This window comes from Nicotiana tabacum, chromosome 14 (genome assembly GCF_000715075.1).
Source record: "Nicotiana tabacum cultivar K326 chromosome 14, ASM71507v2, whole genome shotgun sequence".
Taxonomy (NCBI): Eukaryota; Viridiplantae; Streptophyta; class Magnoliopsida; order Solanales; family Solanaceae; genus Nicotiana; species Nicotiana tabacum.
The window spans coordinates 54,335,667-54,357,141 of NC_134093.1; the positions used below are offsets into that span (position 1 = coordinate 54,335,667).

At 39.9% G+C, this 21,475-nt stretch overlaps 2 protein-coding genes across 2 annotated transcripts; both read right to left on the reverse strand.

Annotated features, from left to right (window-relative positions):
* Positions 1-5,149: 5,149 nt before the first annotated feature.
* LOC107816911 (G-type lectin S-receptor-like serine/threonine-protein kinase LECRK4) lies at positions 5,150-7,808 on the reverse strand. The gene has a single exon (XM_016642658.2). The coding sequence runs from the start codon at positions 7,588-7,590 to the stop codon at positions 5,236-5,238; it is 2,355 nt and encodes a 784-aa protein (XP_016498144.1). The 5' UTR covers positions 7,591-7,808; the 3' UTR covers positions 5,150-5,235.
* Positions 7,809-8,873: 1,065 nt separating this feature from the next.
* LOC107816912 (G-type lectin S-receptor-like serine/threonine-protein kinase LECRK3) lies at positions 8,874-11,197 on the reverse strand. The gene is made up of 2 exons (XM_075230133.1): positions 10,362-11,197; positions 8,874-10,296 (listed from the first exon to the last, which is right to left on the reverse strand). Exons 1-2 carry the CDS (start codon positions 11,195-11,197, stop codon positions 8,874-8,876), a joined length of 2,259 nt encoding a protein of 752 aa, XP_075086234.1.
* Positions 11,198-21,475: the final 10,278 nt, after the last annotated feature.

A 21,475-nucleotide genomic window follows, 5' to 3' on the forward strand; every position in this document is an offset into this window, starting at 1 on the left:
CTCGAACTGATCAGGGAGCTTCAGAAACAAGTAGATACAATACAAGCCGAGGCTAAAGAATTCAAGAAGAATATGGACATCTTGGCCTCGAAGAAGGAAACCGTGCTAGCACAACTGGAGTCGGTTGAGGCCTAGCTCCAAGTTGCAAAAGAGAAGGCCCCTGTGCTGGTCGAGAAAATCAAGGAGCTTCAATCTCAGTTGGACTTGGCTATTTATGATAAGGCAAGCTTGGCTAATGAACTCGAAGTGGTCAAATCTGAGGTGGTCGTAGACAACACCAAAGTTGATGTTAAAGTGGCCCAATTTAAAGTTGATGTCAAGGCCATCCAGGCGAAGGCCAAGATCATGGTGGATCATGCAAAATGGAAAGCTCGAAGGGAAACCCTCGAGGGAATTCGTAATCAAGGCTTCGATATTATGGCCGAAATCGAGAATGCCAAGGCAGAGGAAACCAGGGCCCGGAAGCTGGCCTTTCATGAGGAAGACTCCGACAGCTTGAACGAATCCGAAGACGGGGAAGATCCCGAGGATGGAGATGTTACGCCCGATGAAGACCAGGCCATTTAGGCCTTTATATTTTTTATTTCTTTTACATATTTTTTTAGGCCGTTCTGTTTTTTGTAAATTTTTGTATTAGGGCGATCTGGCTTTTGTAAAAACTATTATATATATAAGGGTTTTCTTCCCCTTTCGGATCTCAAATTTTCCTTTGCTTTATTACTTGTGTTCACAAAAGTCGAAATGCCTTAGCGTGAAACAATGAGGTTATGTTCGAGGGTTCGAACAAATCTTACTTTTATTGCCTTTTTGGGTTAAGGCGTTGTTGGAGTTCGATGTTACCGAAGATTTTCCCCCAAAAATATCTCTAGTTTATGAATTTGCCGAGGGCAGCCTTTAGAACTGGTTGTGAAAAATTTTCTCTTTTTCGAAGGCCTATTTTTCTTACGGGTCTCGGACATCTCCAAGCCGAGTTGAATTGACCGTAGCCTTTTAGTTCGGGAACTGTCCATTGGGCTTATTTTCCCAAGTTATCCTGGCTTGCTCGATATAACAGTCTCCGAGTGGGGTGGTCGTGGCCGTGGCCTTTAGAAACCGGGGAGTTGCCTAATAGGTCTTTTTCCCCCGAGGCCCGATGACTTGGACTATTTAAGTTGGACGGCGGTCCCCGAGTGAGGGGGTGATCGTTCATATTCTGGTTATGTATTGCTCTTGGGCTTGTTATTTTTCAAAAATACGAATTTCTTTAAACAGATGTAAAGAGGAATTTTTTAAAACATAAGATGATTGCAAGGAAAGTACTTCTCTTTATTCTCGATTGAATCAATCATACATGTGTACATGTTTTATGCTAGGGCACGAGCAATCTATATGGGCACGGTTCGTTTTGACCGTTTGGCCCTTACAATAAATCATTTATATCGAGACCCTCCCTTTATGAAGTAGTTTCCTCGCTATAGTTGATATTTGAAGACAATGCATATCCGAGGGTAGCCCCCTAGTATTCGAGGTTGATTGCAAAGGAACCTTGGATATTGTTGAGCTGATCTTCGGTGCCGATTCGTAATCGGGCTTGATTCTAAGTTAGCACGATTCATTGTTGCCTTGTTAAAAACATCGCTGAAAACCCCATTTGGAACAAAATCGGTCTAAGGGAAAAAGAGTGCAACACATGCTTTCAGACCTAAAGACTTCGTGCCGTTAGCCAAAAAATCCATCGTCGTTTCTTGTTGACCACCTACAAGTGTTATTCTGAAATGGAAAGGTTTCGTACCTTAAAAGTAATACCGTTTTAAGTGAGATATATTCCAATTGCTCGGTAGTTGTTCTCCATTCATTGTTCCGAGCTTGTAGGACCCTTTTCCGGTAACCTCGAGAATTTGGTATGGTCCTTCCCAATTCGGACCCAATTTCCCTTCATTTGGATTTCGGGTGTTGAGGGTGACTTTTCTTAGCACTAAGTCCCCAACGCTGAAATATCGAAGATTGGCTCTTCGATTGTAATATCTCTCGATACGTTGCTTTTGGGCGGCTAATTGGATGAGGGCATCTTGACGCCTTTCATCCAATAGTTCAAGGTTCGTATTCATGGCATCGTCATTCGATTCCTTTGTTGCATATCAGAACCGGATACTCAGATCTCTGACTTCGACCGGTATTAGAGCTTCGGCGCCATAAACTAACGAGAATGGGGTATCCCCGGTACTAGACTTCGAGGTTGTGTGATACGCCCAAAGAACTTCGGGCAGCATTTCCCTGCACTTTCCTTTGGCGTTGATTAGCCTCTTCTTAAGATTTTGGATGATGGTTTTGTTGGTATTCCTGCTAGGATGATAAGGTGTTGATAGGATTCTTTTGATCTTACGTTCTTCGACGAAGTTGGTTACTTTGCTGCCGATAAACTGTTTCCCGTTATCACACACAATTTTGGATGGCATCCCGAATCGACATATGATGTGATCCCAAATGAAGTCGATGGCTTCCTTCTCCCTGACTTTCTTGAAGGGCTATGCTTTAACCCACTTAGAAAAATAGTCAGTCATAAATAAAATAAAATGAGCTTTACTTGACGCCCATGGAAGAGGGCCAACAATATTCATTCCCCACTTTATGAATGGCCACGGTGACAAGACCGAATGGAGTAGTTCCTCGGGTTGGTGGATCATCGGTGCATGTCTTTGGCATTTGTCATATTTTTGAACAAACTCTTTCGCATCTTTTTCCATGTCTATCCAATAATAGCCGGCTCTGATTACCTTTTGAATCAATGATTCGGTACCGGAATGATTTCTGCAAGTGCCCTCGTGAACTTCCCTCAGGATATACTCGGTGTCTCTTGGTCCCAGACATATATTACTAGTGGACCATCGAACATTCTTCTGAACAAGTTTTTGTCTCCGAATAAGTTGAATCGTGTTGCCTTCGTGCGCAGGGCCCTTGATTCTTTTGGATCTGAGGGAAGCTTTCCGATTTTCAAATACGCTGTGTATTTATTTCTCCAACCCCAGGTCAAGCTTATGGAGTTTATCTCGGCATGGCCTTCTTCGACTACCGAGTCCGGACCCTTTTGCATTGGAAGCACCGTCCGTAAAGAGGGTCCAGATTCTCGAAGATGTACCCGAGTTTACCAACAACTCTCTTTCAACCTCGAGTACTAGGGACGGCATGAAGTCATCCACAAAGTCTGCCAAAATTGGATCGGTTTGTAGAGGTCGTGGCCATTTAGTATCTTTGATGCGTACGATAACCGATACGATGGCGGATGCATCAATATTGAAGTTATTTTCTGACAATTGTGGTGCTTCTTTAGGTGCGGTATGCCTGTGGAAACCACTCTTGCTCATGATCCCACGAGTGCTGTGGCCTCGATCATTTCTCCTTTCACCACGTACAGGGTTGCGCCCAGGTCCGTTTCCCCTATGATCTCCATTATAAAGCTAGTATCGATATCTGTTCGACCTTGGTTCTCAATCGATATCCCTCTTAATTTTGTCGACAGGTCTGATAGGATAAAAGGACCCGGAAGGAGCCCCGAGTTAGTCATCTTCGATCCTGATCTTTGATTGGTACCAGTTATGTACAGCGGCCCAAGTGACAGCCGGGTATTCTATCAAATTCTGCTTAAACTGCTGCGAAGCCACCGAGCTTCGAACATTGAGTTTGAACTGCCTTGGGTGAAAGCTTGAACTGCCCAATCGTCGGTGATCGGTGGTAGGTCCATCTGTTCCATTTGGAATCTAGACACGAATTCTCTAAGCATTTCGTTGTCTTTCTATCTTACCTTTAAAAAGTCTGATTTCCTGGTTTCGACCTTGATGGCTCCAGCGTGTGCCTTTATGAAAGAATCTACAAGCATAGCAAAAGAATCAATAGAGTTAGGTGGTAAATTGTGGTACCATATCATAGCTCCCTTTGATAGGGTCTCCCAGAATTTCTTTAGTAACACGGATTCGATTTCGTCGTCCTCTAGATCATTCCCTTTAATTACACCTGTGTAAGAGGTGACATGCTCGTTTGGGTTAGTCGTTCCGTTGTACTTAGGAATCTCAGGCATGCGAAATGTTTTGGGGATTGGCTTCGGGGCCGCACTTGGAGGAAAGGGTTTTTGTACGAACTTCCTGGAATCCAGGCCCTTCAATATCGGAGGTGCTCCTAGGATTTGGTCTACCCTGGAATTATAAGTTTCCACCTTTTTGTCATTAGCCTCGATCTTCTTCTCCCTTGATTCTATCCGTTTTGTCAGCTCCTCAAGCATCTTTATAACTTTGGATCTAACCCCCGATTCACGTTCGTTTGACCTATCTACGACTGATTCATCCTTGCGGGTGACTTCCCGGGGAGGATCGGGCTCAACCCTGCTTGGTGCGCGGCTTTGGTTCTGTACTAAGCTATTGGTGCCTGTGAGCTTGCAACATTTCGAAGATCATTCGTAGGTTGATCCCTTCTCCTTCAATAACTTGATATAACTTGGCACAAATTGAGAAAATATACGTGATATAACTTGGCACAAATTGAGGAAATATATATATTAATGTTAAAATTGACTGTGAAAGAAATAAATGCAAACCAAACGAATCGAATAGACTTGGCCCTCAGGTTTGATCACCCTCTAACCAAGTGAAGATTCAATTGATATAAAAACAGAGTAGCAAGATATTGAAAGCTATAAGAAGGTAGTATATCGCTTTGTATTGCGTAAAATGTCATGTCCCTTACAAATGATCAGACCCCCTTTATATAGTAGGGGAGTCCTACACTTGATACAATTCTAAATACAGTAAGGAATCCCACGATAGGCTAATTAATTGGCCTCTTCTTGATACGTGCCGGGATTTCTGCCGCGATCCTCACCCGATTGCGGATATTTCGGCTTTCCGTTATTTGGCTCAGTAAGCTTCCCTTGGTCTCACTCGATCTCTATCTTGCTCGGTTTCGATCTTGACCGGTCTCGATCATAGTCGATCTCGATCTTGATCGATCTCTGAGTCACGAGCTTGGCAATCTAACTTCGCACCATGGTTCGATATAACACGAGTTTGAACCTTGCTCTATCATGTTCTAGTTTCGATCAGTCATACGAAGGGCAAGCCCGGTTTTGACCGTATACAAAAATATTAGAAGAGTTACAAGTATACCAGTACATTATGTAGTGTTCAGGAAAAGTCATTGAAGTCATCCATTCAAAAGAAAGAAAAAGAAACAATAACAACTTCACTCTTCCAGCAGAACATTCCACATTTACGAATCTATCAGTGAAGGAACTGCAACCTTAATTGTTCCCTCAAGCATTTGTGTTACCATCTTCATTGAAGGTCTAATAATTGGATTAGGGTGGATACACCACAATCCCACCATGATAAATCTTTCAAATCTTGTAATATCATTCAAAACTTCCGGATCACCTCTTGCAAGTTTGTCTATTCTACCACTTCTCGTGCAGCCTGCAGCCCAATTTATAAGCAGTAAATCATCTCCTTCGTCGTCTTCGTCCTCCTGCTCTATCCTGTTCAGCTCAATATGCCTTCTGCCACATGTAATCTCCAGTAACATTACACCAAAGCTAAAAATGTCTACTTTGGGTGTTATTGGTGCATTCTTTAGCCATTCTGGTGCCAAGTATCCCACTGTCCCTCTTGCGCAAGTGTCTGTTCTTGTTTGATCCATCTTCAAGAGTTTTGATAGCCCAAAATCTGAAATCTTGGCATTGTATTTGTTGTCTAGCAGTACGTTTTGAGGCTTTATGTCACAGTGGATGATTGGAGTATCACATTCTTCATGTAAATATAGCAGTCCTCTTGCAATTCCTAGTGCCATTTCTGATCTGTGACTCCAAGTAGGCAGCATTCCTTCCTTGAACAAAAAATCTGATAACGCTCCATTCTTCATCAGCTCGTAAACCAAAAGAAAGTGATTATCATCAATACCAAATCCCAATAGCTTTACCAAATTCTTGTGATGAGTTCTACCTATGATTTTTAGCTCTGTCATGAATGCCTTCTCACTTGGCTCTGCAACTTCCTCCAATCGTTTTACTGCAATCTCTACTTGAATGTCCTTTAAGTTCAGAATCCCAGAGTAAACATTCCCAGAAGCTCCTTTTCCAAGTAGCTTGCTGAAGCCATTTGTTGCTTCATGCAATTCTTTGTATGTGAACTCACGGAAATTGATCCCTATTCTTGATAAATCAGGCTGCCATTTACGTCGTATGAGCCTCCGAGGAGAAGGATGATAGTAAAGAGCCAAGGCTCCAAATAAGACAGCAAGGGAGCTGCTGCTTATAAGGCCAGCGGTGAGTTGAGCTCTGGTGTTGGATTTCTTCTTTCTCGATTGGCCAACTTTTGCTGACTTCATGGGAACCTTGATGAAGGAAATGCTACCTTTTGTCATAGAAGTTTTACGGGCGTTGAGTATAGGAGTCCTCTTCTTGGAACATGTCCTATTGACTAGAGTAGCTGCCATGGCATAACAATCTTCCTTGACAAGCTTCATGCATCCCTCCTCGTCCGTGTCAAAATAATGTTCATAATCCCCAATCTCCGGGTAAGGTATGTCACTATCCTTAATAGCCTGCACCCTGAAATTTCCTGCAGATAGATTTGCACAGAAGTTGACCATTGTTTTAGGATGACATCCGTTGCTGGGATTACCTTGATCGAAGAGAATATAGCCCGGAAGACAGTCACAATTTACTGTTTCATTGTCATTTGAGCTGCAGAATCCATAAGCCCCACAAACAGCATTCACCATACATGGCTCTGAAGGGATCTTCCATACTCTAATCCAATTGCTATCATTAGTCTTATGATAAGCATACTGCTGGAAGTTTCCAAAACTGTCTAGAGTTGCACGGTGATAGTAGTCTTCAACTGGGGCCGGGACACTCGATGAAAAAGAATAAATTGTGTTATTATGGCCTTTCTCAAGATACAACAATGCATTGCTCTTGTTGAAAACTAGATTCACATCACCATTTCCTTTTTGATCTTGACTGCTTAGCCAATACCCTGGGTCCCCGAAACGATAGGCAGATAATACCAATTTTCCATCATATTGCATTTCTAGCATGAATTTCCCTGTATAGTACTTGGAATTCTCACTTGAATTTGCATTGGAGTAGAGTTTTCCTTTTGATAATAAAGTTTGCTCTGGCAAGAGTGTATCAGTAGGAAAGTTAAAGCTCTCCCAAACATTTCCTAAACTGGAGTCTCTCAAGACAAGATTTCCATCGTCTTGCATGATTCCCCACTTTGCATTCCCACTGTAAATCTGTTGGACAGTGCTATTTGCATAATTGAGCACAAGCTGGCCACTACTTGTTAGACTAATAGTGGATCCAGTTTCTGCTGGACTGTCGCGATTTGATGACCAGATGAGTGTTCTTTCCTGGATTTTGTTGAACCAAATTCCAACTAGGAAAAGAGTAGCTGAAACACGATAAAATCCGAATGCAAAGTCCTCGGATGATGATAACAAAGAAACATTGTCTCCAGCAGTAAAAGTAGAGCCTGTGCTAATATTTGGCAAATTTTGGCCATTGGAGTAGTGATGAAGGATTAAAAGGAAAAAGGGAAGAAGATTAAGTGATATTCTCATTTTGTATAAAGTATAAACTCAATGAGGCTTAGTTTCAGACAAGAGGAAAGAAAAGAGTTTACTCTTTCATATACAAAACTGTTTGCTTAATCTTCAAATGTCAATTTCTAACCAGTAATTGCACTATGCTTAAAGCCATCATCTTTGAAAATTGTTTTTGCTTCATTCAATTGGGATTCTTCTTTTGATCTACACTTGTTAACTGCTGGTTGAGTAGAGGTTACGGGTCATACAAATAACTTATATGGTCTATTTTATTAATATATGGTTAAAAACAACACAAGTGTTAAGAATTTAATTTAGATGACTTCAGTCATGCATAATGAATATTCAAGTCAAGATACATGGATCTATCTGTGCATGTAACTTGACCAAATCTGTGGAAAAAGTTCAGTAGATGGTACCGTGCACCTTACCAGTTCATGTGATCTATCGATGCAGTTGATTAGGCTTTTTAGTCAAATTTCTCATGGTTAATGCCATTTAAACTGCCATTAGAATTGGCAAAAGGTCATTTCTTGATTGGTTAAGTGGGCAAATTCAACTTTTATGTAGCTGTAGACTTTGAAAAAGGAAAACTGAAATTAACCAGGCCTATTGACTTGGTCAATAAATGTTGGGTTACACTGTAGTTGGAGTTCATCTCCATCTCAGTTATGGGATTTTGGAGATATATTGCATTTTAATATCTAAAACTTTATTTGTAAATTGCATGACTTCTCATTTTAATCAGTTCATGATCCCATGTTCTTACAAATTTATTATGCCAATAAATTCTTATTTATTCACCTATAAAAATGAGTGCTTCTTCTTGTGATGATGCACATAAATAGTGTTGTAATATGCATCAAAAGTAGGTGTAGTTGTGCAAAAAGCAAGTTGAGAGAAAGAAAAATGTCTAAGCCTCCAACTTATTCGCTACTAGAAAAAAATTATTATTAGTTGAAGGAATATGTGCTTTTTTCTATGGAGATTTGGACTCATAACTAGTCCAGAGTTTGTAGGAGTAATACGACTTTGCCGGGCTGTTGTATCCAAGAGTATTAATGTTGGATCAGTGAAGATTCTAATGTAGCGGCCTTAATCTCCTTAAATAGAGCGAGATATATGCGTCTTAGCCTAAAGTATTTGTTATTTTTCTTCATATTTTTTTTTTCAACTGTGTATGTATATTTTCACCTGGACAAGGGTTAGGGACGGACAAGATCTTCAATCTGTTTTAAATCTTATCTGTAGAATAGATTTGACTAATACAAGAAAATTAAAACAATACAACAAGTACTTCAGTGCATGTTTGAATCAATCATAGGAGGAACACCTACTTCTATAGTTCCTTCCAACATCTGAACAAGCATTGCTGCAGATGGTCTAAGATTTGGCTCAGGACACAAGCACCACAGTCCTACCATAGTCTTCCTCTCAAAATTACGAAAATCATCCACAATTTCTTCATCATGACTAACAACAGCTTTCAGCTTCTCAGTTCTCACACAATGAAGAACCCAATCCACTAAGATCAACTCGGACTCTTCGTTTGCTTCGTCGACTGGATTCAAGTCCATGTGCCTTTGGCAAAAAATAATCTCTAGCAGCAATACGCCAAAACTGTAGATGTCAACTTTAGTAGTCACGGGCACGTTTTTTAGCCATTCTGGTGCCATATAACCCATGGTTCCTCTAAAATTCGTGATTGTTCGTGTCTGGTCTTTCATAAGAAGCTTTGCAAGACCAAAATCCGCAATTTTGGCTGTGTAGTTCTTGTCAAGAAGAACATTTTGTGGCTTAATGTCACAGTGAATGATCTGGTTTTCACACTCTTCATGCAAGTATAAAAGGCCTCTAGCAATCCCAAGTGCAATATCACTTCTTAGCTTCCAGCTTGGTCTTTGTCCATCTTGAAAGATGAAATTTGACACAGCCCCATTTTTCATCAATTCATAAACAAGAAGCCGATGATTCTTTTCGTTGCAAAAGCCTAACAAACGAACCAGATTCTTGTGATGTGTTAGGCCTATCACTCTCACTTCTGCCAAAAATTCTTTATCTTCTTCACCGCCATTTTCCAATTGCTTTATAGCAACTTCAACTTCTTCATCCTCTAACTTGAGAATTCCACTATAAACCACACCAGAAGCTCCTTGGCCTAATTTATTTTTGAAACCATTTGTGGCTTCGTGCAGCTGGTGGAAGGAAAATGCCCTTAAATTCAGCTCAATTGGCTTTCTTTTCGGAGGGTTTTTGGCATGTCTATATTTTCGCACGAAAGGGTGATAGTATATAGCAATTGCTGCAAAAAGTGGAGCAAGTACTGCACATACTGTCACACCTGCTACTAAAACACCCTTTGAGACAGAGTGTCTTTTGTAAGAGTTGCTAATTTTAAGGAATGCAACCATGTTATTTGTTTCAGGAAAAACACTTCTAGCGTTCATTATAGGCATCCTCTTCTTGTAACATGTACTACCACTGAAGACAGCTGCCTCACAAAGACAATCATTCAATAATTCCTGCCTGCAAATCTCCTCATCAATATCAAACACCCTTTCCAGTTCTGAAAATTCCCTATTAGGAAAATCAACATTAGCTATTCTCTGGATAGAGACATCCGAAGGTGAAGAATTCGGATCACAGAAATCTTTCACCTCATTCGGATAACACCCTCGAGATGGATCATAGTGATCTTTGGGAGAATAGCCTGGCAAGCAACTGCAATTGATTACCTTATTATCAGTTAATTGGCAAAAGCCATATACACCACAAATGTTGCTCACAACACAAGGCTGCGTGATAGCTTGCCACGCAACATCCCAACCGTTCCCATTTTCTTTGCTACGGTAAAGCTGTTGGAAATCTCCCTTGTCAGTGACCATCGATAATCTTGAACTGAAGAAGGCTGGTCTGCTATCATGTTGCTTATGATTGAGCTTCCATTCACAATAAACATAGTAGCAGTAGTCTTATTGAAAACTAGCCATACATTATTGTGGTTTATAGTCTGAGCATTCCAGTACCCCAAATCAGGAGTTCTATAAGCAGACAAAACCACATTCCCATTCATCTGCATCTCTAGTCTGTATTTTCCCGTCGAGTAATCCACTGTTCCATTGGAATTAGAAAATAGCTTTTGCCCCATAACAAGAACTTGTCCAGGCAAAATAGTATTTGTAGGGAAATCAAAGCTTTCCCACAAGACTCCTGAGGATGAATTTCTCAGGACAAAATTTCCATCATCTTGCATAGCAGCAAAACTTGTGCCTGTACCATTGTACAAAACAAACTCTCTCCTGTTAGAGTCTGTCAACACAAGGTGTCCACTCAGTGTTAGAATAACCTTTGATCCGGCATGAACTGGATCATCGCGATTGGCTGACCATATGAGAGTATGTTCGGGGATTTTATCAAACCAAATGCCAACAAGGAAGAGTCCAGTTTTAAGACTGTAGAACCCAAAGGCAAAATCTCCAGAGGGTGAAAGCCAGTGTGAAGATTTACTTCCAGCTGAGATGTTGGAACCAAGAGGGAGAATATCTCTACTTTCTTGAGAAAATGAACAAAGAAAGGTAAGCTGAAATAAGACACTCCGTAACAGGATTCTCCAAGAAACCATTTTTACACATGAAAATACCAAGAATCAGCAAGTAAGATACGAATGGAAAAAAATTGTTTTTTCTTTTTTATGATAGTGAAGATTGAGACTTGCATATTATAACGCATATGGCATTCTTTTTTCCATATTGGAAGTTAATGTTCTCATAAACAGTTAGTATGGTAAGTCAATATTGGGTTCATCCCATGGCCCACGTGAAAGAAGATAAGCTTACTTTTGGTTTTTTCAAGCGAATCAATTTAGAAAAGGTTTGGGAAGTAAATAGCGATGTAATTGAGTACATCAATATCGGTATTCTTCAATTATAAATAGGTACATCTATCTTCATTTCTAAGACACACCAAATAAAGAGAAAGAGATTGATTTACAGAGTAAAAAGCAAAATATCACTTGAGGAAAAATATAGAGAGTTTGAGCGGTATTATAGTGAGATGGAAAAATCAAAAGAGGATTATTTCTTTTGAGTGTTTAGTGGTCTTGGAGTATTTTAGTCGGTACCACAAATTGTAAATCCTTGCTATAGTGAAATCAGTTGCTCCTCTCGGGCCATGATTTTCCCTTTATTCAAAAGGTTTTCCACATAAAAAATCTCGGTATCTTTGTTTTTCTTATTATTACCGTTGATTACAGTATTTTAGTAATCCGCAATTATTATAATCGTATACCGTAAATATTATTTATGTGGGCTTAATTTTCCCAAGTCACGGAAACGATCACAGACTTTTACACATAATGTTATTTAGGATTTGGTCACAAAAGACTAGTTGGAAAAGGTATATGACTCAAACATCAAAATAATTAAGATTGAAAAGTCTTTGCATACTATGCTGCATATGTAGCCACTCGCTGGTAACTTATAATATTCGGTAGGCACAAGATTTCAAATATATTTAGCAGCCTAAAACATATTAGAATGGTCAGCATATGCAACTCTCTCACGACCCAATTTCCCCTTTGTATGACGTCGTAACGGCATCTAGTCTCTACGACTAGATAAGCCTAACATTTGCGGAATAATGAAATGAAAACATAAATTTAACAACTAACTGTCCAAAAATATACAGCGGATCCCAAAACCCGAAACATCGTGAATCACAAACTACATAAGGAAAATCTAGTGTCTCTATACATCAGAGTCTAACAAAGGAAAAATACAGAAGATAATGGACATGAGAAAGAGTAGAAGGAGACTCCGAGGTCTGCGGACGCAACAGATATACCTTAAAGTCTCCAAAGCTGTCACGGCTCACTGATAGTGCCGCTGATAAGGAGCACCTGGATCTGTATACGAAAAATATGTGCAGAAGAGTAGCATGAGTACACCACAATTGGTACCCAATAAGTGCCAAGCCTAACCTCGGTCGAGTAGTGACGAGGTCAGGTCAAGGCGTTACTGGTAAATATATAATAAAACAAGATAGAGTGTAATACCGCAGTAAAATAAAGGTTGAAATTTAACAACAATGAAATCATAGAAGGTAACAGCTCAGTACACAGGAACACAATCAGGGATCTCCCGAGCTACCGTCTCGTAGTCCCAAACGTAAATGTGCAGTACAGGGAGATCTCCCGGAATACCATTCCGTAGTCCCAAAGTAAATATGTAGTACATGAGGATCTTCCGGAATACCGTTCCGTAGTCCCAAAGTAAATATGCAGTACAATAGGATCTCCCGGAATACCGTTCAGTAGTCCCAAAGTAAATATGCAGTACATGGGGATCTCCCGAAATACCGTTCTGCAGTCCCAAAGTAAATATGTAGCGAAAACAATAGAATTCAATAGTTACGACACAAAATTTTACAGTTCAACCTATGCATCAGTTAAGGAAAGACAAGTAAATTTACTAAAATGCTGCACGTAGTTCAAGTAAACAGTTAAAGCAAGTAGGCATGCTATTCTAAGCTAGCAGGATACTACACATGGTGATGAAAACTCAAATAAGAAGGAAATCAGGTTATTACTTAGTAGAAAATTGGGTTTTTATACAATTAGCCCGTGTACGAACTCGTCACCTCACGTACACGACATTCATATATCAAAAACAGTACAAATCCTATGGGGAGTCCCCCCCCACAAGGTTAGGCAAGTCACTTACCTCGAACCAAGCTAAATCCATCGGTAACAATGTCTTTTCCACGAATATCTGACTCCGAATGCCCCAAATCTAACAAAAAATAAGTACATATCATAAATATAACTACAATAAACTAATATAATTAATGAAATAAAAATTTAGATAAAAATTCCGAAATCCGTCCTAAAAAGTTGACCCGAGCCCACATCTCGGAATCGGGCAAAAGTCACAAAATACGATTCACTCACGAGTCTAACCATATAAAATTTACTCAAATCCTACCACAAATCCCCTTTCAAAACTCGATATCTTTGTTGAAGAAGTTCTTCCAAATATTTTCCAATTTCAACCCCAAAATCCGAAATTAAAGAGGAAATTAATGATAGATTAGTGGGATATAACCATAAAGGAGTTAAGAATCGTTACCCAATCGATATCTTTGAAAATCCCTCAAAATCTCGTCCAAATCCGAGCTCCCAACTCAAGTTATTGATAAAAATGTCAAAACCCCCGTTTTTGGAAACATAATACTGCCCAGTGATGCCTTAATCACGATTGCGGAAGTAGCCTCGCGATCGCGAAGAGCAACTTTGCTTCCCCATAAATTTACTATACCCGATCGCGTAAAACACCATGCGAACGCGATGCTCTGGCTCACATACTCACGCGATCGTGAACGTCCTCACCCGTTCATGATGAGCAAAGCGTGTGGCCCAGCTTTGGTACACTTAACCTTACGCGATCGTGACCTTGTCTTTGCGTTCGCGAGCACCACCTCGCATCACTACGCGTTCGCATGTCCAAGTCCGTGAATGCGAAGAATAATTCCATCCTCTGCCCAGCTAAGCCTACGCGATCACGGATCACCCCACGCGATCGCGTATAAGGAAACCAGGACTCAGACACCAGAAAACTTCAGCAACCGCCTAAGTCCAAAAATCGATCTGTTGGGGGTCCGAAACTCACCCGAAGCCCCCGAGACCTCGACCAAATATACCAACCAATCCTAAAACACCATACGAACTTAGTTGAGCCCTCAAACCACATCAAATAATGCTAAAATCACAACTCATCCTCCGATTCAAACTTAAAGAACTTGAAACTTTCAATTTCGACAATTGATGCCGAAACTAACCAAACCACGTCCGATTGACCCCAAATTTTGCACACAAGTCAAATTCAACATTACGGACCTACTCCAACTTTCGAAATCGGAATCCAACCCCGATATCAAAATTTCCACTACCGGTCCAAAACTCCAACAATTCAACTTTCGCTATTTCACGCCTAAATAAGCTACGGACCTCCAAAACTCTATCCGTACATGCCCCTAAGTCCAAAATCACCTAATGGAGCTAACGAAACTAACATAACTCCATTCCTGAGTCGTATTCACACAGTTATGACTACGGTCAAAATCTTAAGACTTAAGCTCCCGTTTTAGGGAGTAAGTGTCCCAAAACTCTCCTAAACCAAAAACAAAACCTCCCGGAAAGTCACATAAGCAGAAAAAGGTACGGGGGAAATATCATGAACAACAAGTACAAAGAGGGTTGGACGGTTCAGAAGCTAAAGCAATTGAAGAAAATAATATTTCGTCGAAAGTCGACAAGTTGGGAATGTTATAACATGTACCTTTGGGGTGAGACTAGGGTGCTTAACATGATAAGGAGATTATGTTATGATTTATATTAGTCGTATGACATCTGTGTGTTATGTTTTGAAGTCAAGCGAGTTGTGGAACAAAAGTCGATGAAAGTCATCACAAGTTACATTCATAAGTTTTACTGAAACTTTGGGTCAAATGTAACTGCGATTTTCTCCCAATATCTTAGAGTTATGGGGTGTTCCACCCATCAAATTAAAGATCTATGAGTCTATTTTCCAACGCATTAAACCATTTGTCAATACGACATTGGAGTAGAAAGATATGGGCATTTGTGCAATACTGCGCAAGCTGCTAGGTGACAAGTAGGTGTGTCACCTACTTGCTTAAATGAGAGCCCAAAACATGGGCCATTTCAGGTCGTCCAAAGAGGCCTTTTAAAGGCCTATTTTCTTCATATATTAGACTTAAAATAGAGCATAATAACCAGACATAAGTTCTGCCAAAAAAATCCTCCCAAAAATTTCCCACAAACCCTAATTGATTTTCTCTCCCTTTCAAGTTCTAATTGGAGGTAAAACCTAGAGTTTGAAGAACCAAGATAGGAGCTGAGTTATCCAACAAATAAGGTGAGTTTACTGCTCTCTTTCAACCAATTTTTCTTCTGTAAATTCATGGTAAGTCGTTCTATACTTGTAAGAACTCACGGGACAGTGATCGAAAGCCGTGAGTTCGAGTTATTCACTTGTAGCGGACTGTTTTGTGGACTGTTTTGTGTTGCTGTTGGGCTGCATGTTTTACTACTATTTTGTGGAGTTTTGGAGGAGGAAGGGGGTTTATAAACACCATATAGTAGGGTGGTTGGCTGGTCGTTCGTCATAACATTTCCGGGTCGTTTGACACTACTACGGTGGTCGTTTTGTGTATGAAGAGATTGGGGTGTGTTGGGCTGTTTTGTAGTATTTGATGGCGTATATAGGGCTGAAAAATGGTGTATATATGTTGTTATTGTTCTGTTCTTGTATTGTTGGTGTTATCTTGAATTTGGAGGAAGTAAGGATTATAGGGGAGATGCTGCCCGTTTTAATACAAAATAAGTTTGTCGTTCGTTGTGCGATAGTTGTACCTTTCGTAACTTAACGATAGTATTATTATCATTCTTGTAGAGTAAGGTGCGAAGAGGTGTGTTCAACTTGGTGATTAGAAGTATTGTGATAAGGTATGTTAAGGCTAAGCCCTTCCTTCATTTTGGCATGATCTCGTGGCTACATGTGTTAATAACGAGACATAAAGAGAAGTTCGTATTCATGAATTTATTCACATTATTCTAGTCTCATAAGTTACAATATTATTCCTTATCGAGACTTCATATTCAGTTTAGTTTTGTCTTTATTCAGTCAAGAGAGCAGAGGGTCTATATATATATATATACAGTATTACACTATTTTCACCACCATCGAGCTATAATCGGTGGGCAGGCCCCTATTGGGCAACCTCTGATCAGATGGTAAGTTATATATACCGAGCCTACTATGGCCGAGCGCCTATGAGCGAGCCCAGGATGGCCGAGATACAGAGCTCAGTATGGCCGAGCACCTATGAGCGATCCTACTACGGCCGAGCATTTACACGTACCGAGCCTTATAGGGCCGGACATTTATTTTACTTACTATATTGAAGGAGTTTAGTCACTATCAGCAGGTAAGTATATCTCCAGATCATCTTTGACTCCCAGTTATTATATTATCAGTTTAGTTTCGATTTTCAGTTATATTATTGCCTTACATACTCGGTACATTATTTCGTACTGACATCCCTTTTCTGGGGACGCTGCATTTCATGCATGCAGGTTCAGATAGACAGACGAGTAGACCTCCTCAGTAGGTGTTTCCAGAGTTTAGCCTGATCGGTAAGCTCCACATCCTTCGGAGTTATCGGGTCTAGGTTTTTGTGTGCATCTTATGTATGTATTTATATATATAATATGGGTAGGTCGGGGCCCTGTTCCGATCACAATATATCTATCAGTAGAGGCTTGTAGACATATCCTGTTGGTTAGTTCAGTATGTTGGGTTTGTAGGCCTGGTATGTATATTTGATGGTTTGTCAGCTGTAGTAGCTATGACGGCCTTGTCGGCCTAGCTTTATATTGATGTTTAGTTAGCGCTAGTTTCCATTCAGTTTTATATTTTGCTTCGCAAATTGTCTTGCAAGGTGGCCCCATGGCCAAAGTATGACATAATATGTTCAGAGTCCCTTAGTCGCAATTTGGTACGCCAGGTTAGGTGAGGCACCGGGTGCTTGTCTCGCTCCTAGGTTCGGGGCGTGACAGTTTATAATCTTCCAATTATTCCTTTTAAAGCATAAGTTTCTCGATCTTGTATTCTACATAAATATCTGAGAAAATTTCCAAGTGTCAATACTAATTAATTAAGAAATACCATAAAATATCGGGCTCTAGTGGGAGGTTTATCGTGTGAATATTCGAACTACTAGCGATAACGCACGATTCTGCCGAGGTCGTTCGGCCCGATCCGGAATAATGTGTATACTGCCGAGGAACATGCGACACGATCCATAGATGCATCTATACTGACGAGGTGCTCGTCCCGCTCCACAAGATAGGAAGACACTTTATGAACCTCCGGGATGAGAAGCTATCACATGGCTAACACTTAAAGATGTATAATTTCTATTAACGGTCGAGTAATTTGCACAAAATTCAAGTATGTAAAATTTCGGTCTTTTACTATTTCCTCTAACAATTTCCAATATGATTCAGGTACTTCAATTAATAAAGGATGCAAACATTACAAGTAATTCATGATTTGGGTCCTAACTACCCGGACATAGCATAATTAGTAGCTACGCACGCACTCTCGTCAATCCATGCGTACATAGCCCCCACAATTAGTAGCAGATATTAATTTAAATCACCTATGGAGTAAATTTCCTCTTACAAGATTAGACAAGAGACGTACCTCGTTCCGCAATTCCATAACCGGCTCCAACGCCACTCTAACCCCTCAAACTGATGCTTGTCGGTCCAAAACTATGCAAACAAAATATGCAAATCAATCAATATGTGTTTTAATACCCATAACTAATCAATTTAAATAATTTCCAACTCCACTCGAAAAGTTAGCAGTAGGGTCCACATCTCAGAACCAGACGAAACTCACAAAATCTGACAATCCATCCAATTACGAGTTCAACCATACTAATTTCACTCAAATCTGACTCTGAATTGGCATTCAAAACTCGAAAATTCGTTTTATGAAATTATAGAAATTTCCTTCGATTTCCCTTGAAGATTCGATAACCATACACCATAAATGAAGATTAATTCATGAAATATAATTACAATGGAGTCAAGAACACTTACCCCAAGTTGTGTGGTAAAATTTCTCTCGAACTTAAAGGGTTCTGTCTAGTCATTTTCGCTTCTACAGACACAAGAGCCGCTTTTGCGGCTCTGCTTCTGCGAAAGACTACTGTAAGCAGACCCTCGCACCTGCTGAAATTCTTCCGCTCCTGCGTAACCACCTGTTCGACACACCTTAGCGCATCTGCTCACAATCCCACACATGCGACCCTTACTTCGCTTTTGCGCACACGCAGGTGCGCTGCCCCCTTCTGCTTCTGTGACTTCATGCCCAGGATGCCCAAGCCATTTTTTCAGACCTCACCTCGCTTCTGCGAGGCCGCTTCTGTGACCAAACCTCCACAGAAGCGGTCACACCAGCTGCTGCCCAGCTTCAGCATTTCCTAAGTCCAATAATAAATCCGTTAACCATTCAGAATCCACCCGAGGCCCTCGGGACCTTAACCAAATATACCAACACGTCCCAAAATGCGATAGAACTTAGTCGAGCCTTCAAATCACATCAAGCAATGCTAAAACTATCGCACTCCAATTCAAGCGTAATTATCTCTAGAACTTCAAACTTCTACATTGGATGCCGAAACCTATTAAATCAAATTCGATTGACCTCAGATAATTTATACAAGTCATACTTGACATTACGAACTTACTCACACTTCCATAATCGAAATCTGACCCCGATATCCAAAAAGTCCACTCCCGATCAAATTTTTCAAAAACCTTCAAATTTTTAACTTTCGCCAATTGACCCCGAAACCACCTATAGACCTCCAAATCCACATGCGGATGCGCCCATAAGACCAAAACTACCTTACGTAACTACTCCCAGGCTCGGAATCCCAAACGGATATCGATAACATCAAAATCCACTTCAACCCAAACTTAGGAAATTATTAAGCCTTCCACTACAAAAAAATAGAATTAGCTACGAATGTCGTCGCTAATCTGTCGCTAAAACTCTCGTAGCTAGCAGAATTTCTTGATAATTCGTTGCTAATCCGTCGCTAAATGATATTAGCGATGGATTTTTCTATTTAGCTACAGAATTTGTCCGTCGCTAAAACCTGATTTTTTAGTAGCGTTCAAAATACTAACATTTCGTGATAAGTGTCGAAATACTCCCGGGCCTTCCGATAATCGACCCGAACATACGCCCATGTCCGAAATCATAATACGAACCTATTGGAATCTTAAATTGCTGATTCTGATGTCGTTTACTAAAAATCCAAACCTTAGTCAATTCTTCAAATTTAAAGCTTCTGAATTTAGAATTTTCTTCTCGAATCTACACCAAACCTCTCGAAATTCGATTTCGGCCACACGTACAAGTCATAATACCTGAAGTGAAGCTAGTCAAGGCCTCAAACCGCCGAACGATGTGCTAGAGCTCAAAACGATCGGTCGGGTCATTACAAGAAGTCTATGGATGACTATGAAATTTTCAATTGAAGAGATTGTTAATATAGCCAAAGTTTGCACCTAATCAATTTAATATCTATAAATGCAAAGGTAATTTTTCAAGTCTGTTTGCTGTTTTACGTTCAGAAAAATTGAATGTAACAAGATAAGTTGGTGGTAAAAGACAACAAGTACGTGGTAAATTCAAAAAGAAATGTAACATCGGCCTAATAAGTCCACCGTTTTTCTATAGTAAAAAAATAACTTCAGCCTAAAAAGCCAAAGTTTTCACATAATCAAATTGAAAAACTTCATTTATTATTTATAAATGCAAAAGTAACTTTTCAGGTCACTTACTATATGGTCAGACAAATTAAATGTAAGATGAAGTATGTGGTAAAAGATAAAATGTAGTTGGTAAATACAAAACAAGTTAAATTTCAAGTTAAAAAATACCAAAACATACTGAAATTTTGTCCAGCAGTCTGCAATTTTTGTAATGAGTTTTTCCGAAACCCCAGACTAAACATGCTGAAGTTATTTAGTTTATTTGCTAAAATTTCATACTAAACATGCTGCAGTTTTCTCCTACGGTACATAATTTTCTATTGAGTTTTTGCTTAACTTCAAACTTATCCATGCTAAAGTTTTTTTGTCCATTTCCTAACACTTCACACTAAACATGCTGAAGCTAAAACTTCATGCTAATATAGCTTGAAGCTATTTCATATTGAAGCTAAAACTTCATGCTAGTGGACGCTGAAGTTATTTAGTTCATTTGCTAAAACTTCATACAAAAACTTACTGAAGTTTTGTCCTACAGTTGTTAGTTTTGTTATGAGTTTTATCTGAAACTTCAGCCTAAACAAGCAGAAGTTTTTTAGTTCATTTGCTAAAACTTCAGACTAAATATGTTGAAGTTTCACAAAATATGCTTAAGTTCATGATAAAAGAGACAAAAGTATTTGATACATTTCAAGACAACTTCAGACTAATTAACGCGAATAGAACAAAAATTTATAAGATTGACATCACATAATTCACAAAAAAAAAATGTATATTCACAAATCCAATTTTGTTTTCACTTACATCATTGAAAGAATAGCAAAAAAATTATTTTTCATTCACAAGTTATTCACTATCTGAAGGCGAGGAAAATGATCGCAAAAGGGTGCATTTATCATATTGTGCGAGTTAGAGATGCAGATGCTGAGATACCTACACTTCAATCTATTCCCGTAGTCAAAGAGTATGCAGATGTGTTTCCAGATGAGCTTCCATGTATTCCTCCAGAGCGAGAGATTGATTTTAGCATCGATTTGCTTCCAGGAACTCAACCAATATCCATCCCTCCGTATAGAATGGCACCTGGCGAATTGAAGGAGTTGAAGGAGCAGTTAAAAGATTTGCTGGAGAAAGGTTACATCAGGCCCAGTACCTCACCTTGGGGTGCACCAGTACTATTTGTGCGGAAGAAAGACGGCTCGCTGAGGATGTGTATCGATTATAGGCAGCTGAACAAGGTAACTATTAAGAATAAGTATCCACTTCCAAGGATCGATGACTTGTTTGATCAGTTGCAAGGGGCTAGATGCTTTTCAAAGATAGATTTGAGGTCGGGGTACCACCAGGTCAGAGTTCGGGAAAAAGATATTCCGAAGACAGCCTTCAGGACCCGATATGGCCACTTCGAGGTCTTTGTCATGTCCTTCGGGTTGACTAATGCACCTGCTGTATTTATGGACTTGATGAATAGCCTATTCCGACCATTTTTAGATCTGTTCGTGATAGTATTTATTGATGATATTCTGG

Coding starts and splice junctions, on each gene's coding strand:
- LOC107816911 (XM_016642658.2), bottom strand. CDS start 7,590: ATGAGAATATCACTTAATCTTCTTCCCTTTTTCCTTTTAATCCTTCAT.
- LOC107816912 (XM_075230133.1), bottom strand. CDS start 11,197: ATGGTTTCTTGGAGAATCCTGTTACGGAGTGTCTTATTTCAGCTTACC. Junction 10,297..10,361: donor CTATCACGCAGCCTTGTGTT/GTGAGCAACATT, acceptor AATCAATTGCAG/TTGCTTGCCAGGCTATTCTC.